The sequence below is a fragment of the Mustela nigripes genome, chromosome 1, assembly GCF_022355385.1.
Source record: "Mustela nigripes isolate SB6536 chromosome 1, MUSNIG.SB6536, whole genome shotgun sequence".
In the NCBI taxonomy this organism is placed as follows: Eukaryota; Metazoa; Chordata; class Mammalia; order Carnivora; family Mustelidae; genus Mustela; species Mustela nigripes.
Genome location: NC_081557.1, coordinates 203,820,094 through 203,826,557, shown reverse-complemented (window position 1 = coordinate 203,826,557; position 6,464 = coordinate 203,820,094). Strand labels below are relative to the sequence as shown.

The 6,464-nt window shown below is 48.7% G+C and overlaps 1 protein-coding gene across 3 annotated transcripts in view; it reads right to left on the bottom strand.

The window, feature by feature from the left end:
* Positions 1–6,464, bottom strand: part of FAM193A (family with sequence similarity 193 member A) — a 166,291-nt gene that overhangs the window by 58,080 nt on the left and 101,747 nt on the right. For all 3 annotated transcript variants that reach the window (XM_059379674.1, XM_059379694.1, XM_059379683.1), the window contains exon 7: positions 745–892. In XM_059379674.1, the coding sequence (XP_059235657.1) occupies positions 745–892 (148 nt within the window). The remainder of the gene's footprint in view (positions 1–744; positions 893–6,464) is intronic.

The window sequence follows — 6,464 nt, the reverse complement described above, 5'->3', positions numbered from 1 at the left end:
TGCTCAGCAGGGAGCCTGCTTCTCCCTCTGCCTCTGCCTGCCATTCTGTCTGCCTGTGCTCGCTCTCTCCCCCTCTCTCTCTCTGATAAATAAATAAAATCTTTAAAAAAAAAATTCCTTTAAAATAAACAAAGAAATCTTGAAAGAAAAAAAGTATAGCACAGAGCTCTGTCAGTGCTCCCTTGTTACTCCCTAGATCCTTGCACAGGGCTGTTCTAAATGCCTCCACCTCAACCCCACCCTCCAATGGTTTCAGAAAGGCAAGCAGGCAGGCTTCGAGGCCCTCTGGGAGTCCTGCTGTGTCCCCAAGAGGCTCCAGCTGCCCTTCAGGCCCCACCTTCAAGAAGAGCACCCTGCCTTCTTGGATCTCCCTTCATCCCTGTCAGCCACCTGCCAAGCACAACCAACTATGCTCTGTCTGCATAGTCAGAGTCAGAGAAGGGGCTCTGAGTAGCAGAGCGCTATGTGAACAGCTTTGGAAATTACATGGCTCAGCAGCTCCCCAAGGCCCCAGAGGCTCTTGTAGGTGGCAGCTGAGCCAGGTGGCAGCCTATGCAGATGACACTGGGTGTGGCCAGTCAGTGCTGACCCAACGAACAGCTGCCGCCACCCCCAGGCGTAGCAGGGTGAAGGCCGCCATGGTTCCCTCTGGAAAGTCAGCAGCTAGACTCCTTCCACCTGTACCTCCCCTGTCACCCTGCACATGTACTTTACCCATGGTAGGTCCTGGCGGCACACACTCACCTGCTCATCGACGTAAGCATCAATCCTCTGCTGGCATTCCAGCCACTCCTCGGCCACCCTGCGCAACTCCTCCTCGGAGCGCTGGTACCGCTGCAGTAAGGTGCTGTATGTGTCCTCGTTGCACGTGTCATGTGTCGTGGTTCCCAGCCTAGGGAGAGAGGCATTTCAGCAAAAGAAAGGAGCCCAAAGGCTCTGGGCCAGAGACCAGAGGTCTGCTTCTCTGTCACCTCCTCTCCCAATGTGACAAGTGGGACACCACCACACACCACACAAGGCTGCTGTGAGGGATTAGCAAATACATACACAAGGCGCCCCAGGCCAGAATCTGGCATAAAGAAGCTCCAAGAAGAGGTCCAAAGGGAAAAAGTCAGTGGTGAAGAAGACTGTTCTACAAGACTAAGGCCTTGGGGCGCCTGGGTGGCTCAGCCAGTTAAGTGTCTGACTCTTGGTTTCAACTCAGGTCATGATCTTGGGGTCATGAGATCACACCCCACACTGGGCTCTACGTTCAGCTGGGAGTCTGCTAGAGATGCTCTCTCTCCCTCTGCCGTTCCCCCAACTCCCTCTCTATGGAAATAAATAAATAAATAAATAGGCCCTAGCAGTTCAGTTTACTAAACGTGGAGTTGTAACATATTTTTCCCCACTGAAATACAATGACCCAGAGAAAACACAACATTTAATGGGAAATACAAGACTCGGACTTGGTTTTCCAATTAAGTAAAACAGATGATTTGATCCAATCAAAGAAACATGTTTTATAGTTTTATTTATTCTATATTACTTTAAAAAGTTGGTAAGACAGCAAATGAGAAAATGAACTAAAAACAAGACATATCAACAGTAAACAATGAGGAAAACACCTAGACTTCCAGAAAAGAGAATATGGGGCAGGAGGTGGCCTGGGAAGAGCAGAGAAGCCAAGCAGGGTGGCAGGGACAAGGGGGTGAGCAGATTACACGCCATCCAAAACTGCTCATTTTCTGAATATCGAAATACCAAAACAACTGTAATAAAGGCATCCTGATAAGAAGTTTCAAAATCGAGACAACGTTTATAGTCGCTCAAGGGAAACAAGGCTACGTGCGCAAAGATCATCAGAGTTCACAGGAAAACATTGGGAGCTACGCAGTGGGTACCAATAAGATACTTTCTGGCACATCTAGACGAAGGAATTCCAGAGAACCGGTGCCTCTTATGAAGCTTATTACATCTCTTCATTCATATACACTTTACTTGCACGTGTGCTTTGAAATAAAGTATGCCCATGTTAAGTAAAGATATGATGATGGCATCACATTTAAAGATGTGGTGTAGGGCGCCTGGGTGGCTCAGTGGGTTAAGCCGCTGCCTTTGGCTCAGGTCATGATCTCAGGGTCCTGGGATCGAGGCCCGCATCGGGCTCTCTGCTCAGCAGGGAGCCTGCTTCCTCCTCTCTCTCTCTGCCTGCCTCTCTGCCTACTTGTAATCTCTCTCTGTCAAATAAATAAATAAAATCTTAAAAAAAAAAAAAAAAGATGTGGTGTAGGGGTGGACATAAAAAAAAAATCTAGAAGCAGCATCGAATTGTATATAGCATCTATTTATCTTCATGATTTTCTGTATTTTCAGAGTTTCACTGCATCACAATCTAATAATTTTATAATAAATATAAACGATACAGTAATTTTAAATTTAGGACCCTTTCAATGGGCACAAACAGCTCCCTCTCCTTTCTCATCTCTGCCTGTGGGTGGAGCCCACTTATGACTATTTTGTAAAAGGGAGAACCTACAAATGAACTCACTGCCGCTGAAGTTATATGCACACACAGTGTCCAACTGTGAAGTTCACACCAAGAAGGGAGCACGCAGCAGCAGCCAGGCCTAACCGAACAGGTGTTTAGGGGAGGCCAGAGACAGGAAACGAACTGACACTGATCCACAGTGACTGAGGCTCCCTCAAACATCAAGGCTGTCCAAGGCTGTCCTTCTAAGGCTGTTTCTGCCCCCGAGGACACAAAACTCCCCAAAATGCGGCATCTAGCGACTCAGAGGCTGCTCCGGGCTCTGCACAGAAACCGGGCGGCCCTTGGGCCTGAGAACACAGCCTGCTGTCTTGCTGGCTGCCCACGGAGCAGCTGCTTTCTCCCCATTCCTGCTTCCACAACCTTGCTCATTACAGACGGATTTTCCTGCTTCACGCAAAGCCCACCTTCTACAAAATGCCACCCTGCCCCTCGCGTACCACTTGGAACACGGGGATGTTAAGGGGACCGGCATCTGCCCGGCACACACTCCTCTTCCCTCCTACTGGAAGTGAGAACTGCTCTCCTCTACCGTGATACAGGTTCCATTTTGAGCCAATGGAGAGCAAAGCAGCCAGGGATCCTGGGACATCTTTGATGGGGTGATCAGAGCACAATGTGTAGGCACAGGGCTTACATTCAAGCCGAGCTGGGCTGGAATCCAGAGAGAAAACAAGGAATGTCCTCATGGTCGCACGACACGAGTGGTTCAGCAAACAGGTTACTGTCTAAATATTCACTCTGTAAACACAGGCTAGCGCCATGGACAGATCCTCATGGTAACATCTACCACAAATAGTGTGCACGTACAACACAAGGAGAATGAGAAAAAGTCAGTTTTGCAAGTTTATGCACAAGCCTAACTCAACATCTGCCTAACAATATCATATATTTAAAATAAAAACCAACTGGGCAATCGCTAATAACACCCACAACAAAAACAAGCAGATAGTGAGGCTCCTGGTCTTGCCACGGGCACAGACACTAGTCTGACGAAGTTTCTGGACCCCACCACCAGTTCTCAGGCAGCACAGACAGAAAGCCTATGCGGTGCTCCCTGAGCACACACACCAAGGGGCCTGGACCCTGGGCCTCGCTGCAGGGCTGACAGTTCAAGTTCCCAGAGAGATAAATTGCAAGGGAAAAAGGGGTGGGGTGGGGGCCTGCAGGTTAAAGAATTACAAGACACGTGGGGAAAAGAAAGGGTGGGAGTCACTGCTTCACAGTGACAGTCTCTGGGGTGATGAGGAAAGGTCTGGAAACAGACACTGGTGATAGCTGCTCAACACTGTGAATGTAATTAATCCCACTGAATTGTACAGTTAAATGTGGTTAAAATGGCAAGTTTCATGTTATATATATTTTATCACAATTTTCAAAAATTAGTAATGTAATATACCAACAACCATCGATTTGTAGACTTTAAATGAGTGAACTGCAATGGTATGTAAATTGTATCTCAGCAAAGGTGTTTAAAAAAGGAGAAATAACTTCCCTAAACTAAGTCAGTTTCTTTACATGAGGTCCACCTCATGTAGATTATTTGTATTAAAAAAAAAACAAAACGCAAAAGATACATCAAAAGAAAAAGCAGGCAAGCCTTGGAAAGGCATACTTGAGTCACAGGAGAATAAACAAACAAGGAGTGGGGCTGCCGTGGCAGGCAGTGCCGTGGTGGGAGGTCCTGTGGCCACTCTGGCAGAGGAGGAATTTGTGCTTGGAGGTCGCACGCAGGAGGAACTGACTTCCTGGGGCCACGGTCAAGCTCGCAGCTGCACATGTGCTCAGTGTCAACTTTTCTATCTATATTTTACCTTAATAAAGTCAAATAAGCACAGGGCCAGAGACCAGGAGTCAATATGAAAATACTCCCAACTAGAGAGTCTACGTGCCACAGATGCAATTCTTACTTTAGGTGCTGGTACTGGTATATAACTTCTCTCAAACCTTCTACAAGTTGTTCTGTGGGATCTGCACACTAGAAGCTCAGACCTGAATTATTGCTGGGTCTGACAAGGGAATCTGCCAAGGAACCTAAGGGAACTGTCCCTTCTGGCATCACCAGCTGCCGCTGGGAATCCTCTGCTTGCCTCCTCCCCAGCTCTGTCCCTGTCTCTATGTCCCTCGCTCCCTCACATGTCCCCGAGAGCCCTCCTTCAGCCTGACCCCAGAATTAACATTCAAGATCAAAACACTGCCAATCTTTTGGAGTCTGACCATAATTTGCACTGAGTGATTAAGAAACCCAGAACTAGAGGCACCTGGGCGGCTCAGTTGGTTGAGTGTTGGACTCCTGATTTCAGCTCGGATCAGGATCTCAGGGGTGTAAGATCAAGCCCTGTGTCAGGCTCCACACTCAGTGCAGAGAGCTGAGGACTCTCTCCCTCTGCCCCTCCCCCTCGTGTTCCCTCTCAAATAATCTAGAAAGGGAGGGAGAGAGAATGAAAGAAAGAAATTAATCTGGAACCAAGGCACAGCCAAGAATGGAGTTTCAGGATACATTTCAGCTCCCTGTCACTCACCCCAAGTTGATGACAGGCCCATCAAACTAACTGGCTACCAGCAAAAGAAAATACAAGGCCCTAGAATCTTGCTGTAAGAAGCCCCACCTTCCCAAATGCACGTTTTTGGTTGGCTGCCCCCCCCCCCCAATAAAAAGTGCCTTTGGTGGATATAACTGGGGACAAAACCATGTTCTGCATTTCAAACTCAAGACCTGGAATATTTTCCTGACCCTTTCTTTGGTGGAGGTGAAAGCTGGGACACTCAAGTCTCCATGCCCCACCAAGGAACATGCCAGATGCTTTCAGACTAGACATAGAAGGAAAGGGTGGGCAGGGAACGGGCTGTGGGGAAGGGGTGCCAGGAGGGTCCAGGGCCAGACAGAACACTGGCCACAGCCACACAACACTGTGTTCTGGTCTCTCTGCCCCCATCACCTGTATCCAACCACTTTCAGGGCTACTGCTTCTCTAGAGGGGAGGGTGTGAAGTGGGAAGAGTCATGACCCCTCAGGTAAGATACAGGAAGACTAGGTTGATACAGGGGTTTCAAAAGAAAACAAAGTGACCAGTCTAGAAGTAAACTACAATAATTTATTTACTTAGAAATAATTTCCCTTCTTTGTGAATTTGGTCCCAACAAACATCAGCACGGACACTTAAAGATGAGCATAGTGTGTGTTGTTAGGAAGCATCTCTGGCACAGGACCCTGACTCTACGTGGTAAGTCCATGGGAACAGAAGCACCATGTGGCAGAACTGTGGAAGCGGGCGCCTGACTCAGCAGCAACCACAGAACCAAGGAGCCTCATCCCAGTGGACTCACGCGGGGCCAACGCCCTCCCACCGCGTGGCCTCCAGCTGCCAGCAGGGCAGATGCCGAGTACTATGCCTGGGACCACTCGTCCTGGCACACATGCGGAAGCCCTGGGATATCCCGCACCACTGAGACACGGCCACGCCGTGAACAAAGGCACAGAGGGAATGCTAGAGACACACATATCCCTGGCCTCTGTGCCCAGAAGCCCTGTGGCACCATCAGGCCTCTTCTAGAGCCGTTCCCCTCCTCTGACACCCCCTCCCCGTCTCCCCTGCACACCCAAGTGCCACAGCCGTCTGGCCAAGCCTGAGTCTCTTTAAAGTAAAACTACGTTTACCACGGCCTTTCCTTATTCACAAGGAACGTGGGATGTTTAATCTCAGTGGCATTACTACTGAGTCTGTTATTTTTTTTTTTTTAATTTTTAAAAAAATTTTATTTATTTATTTGACAGAGAGAAATCACAAGTAGATGGAGAGGCAGGCAGAGAGAGAGGGAAGCAGGCTCCCTGCTGAGCAGAGAGCCCAATGCGGGACTTGATCCCAGGACCCTGAGATCATGACCTGAGCCGAAGGCAGCAGCTTAACCCACTGAGCCACCCAGGCGCCCCTGT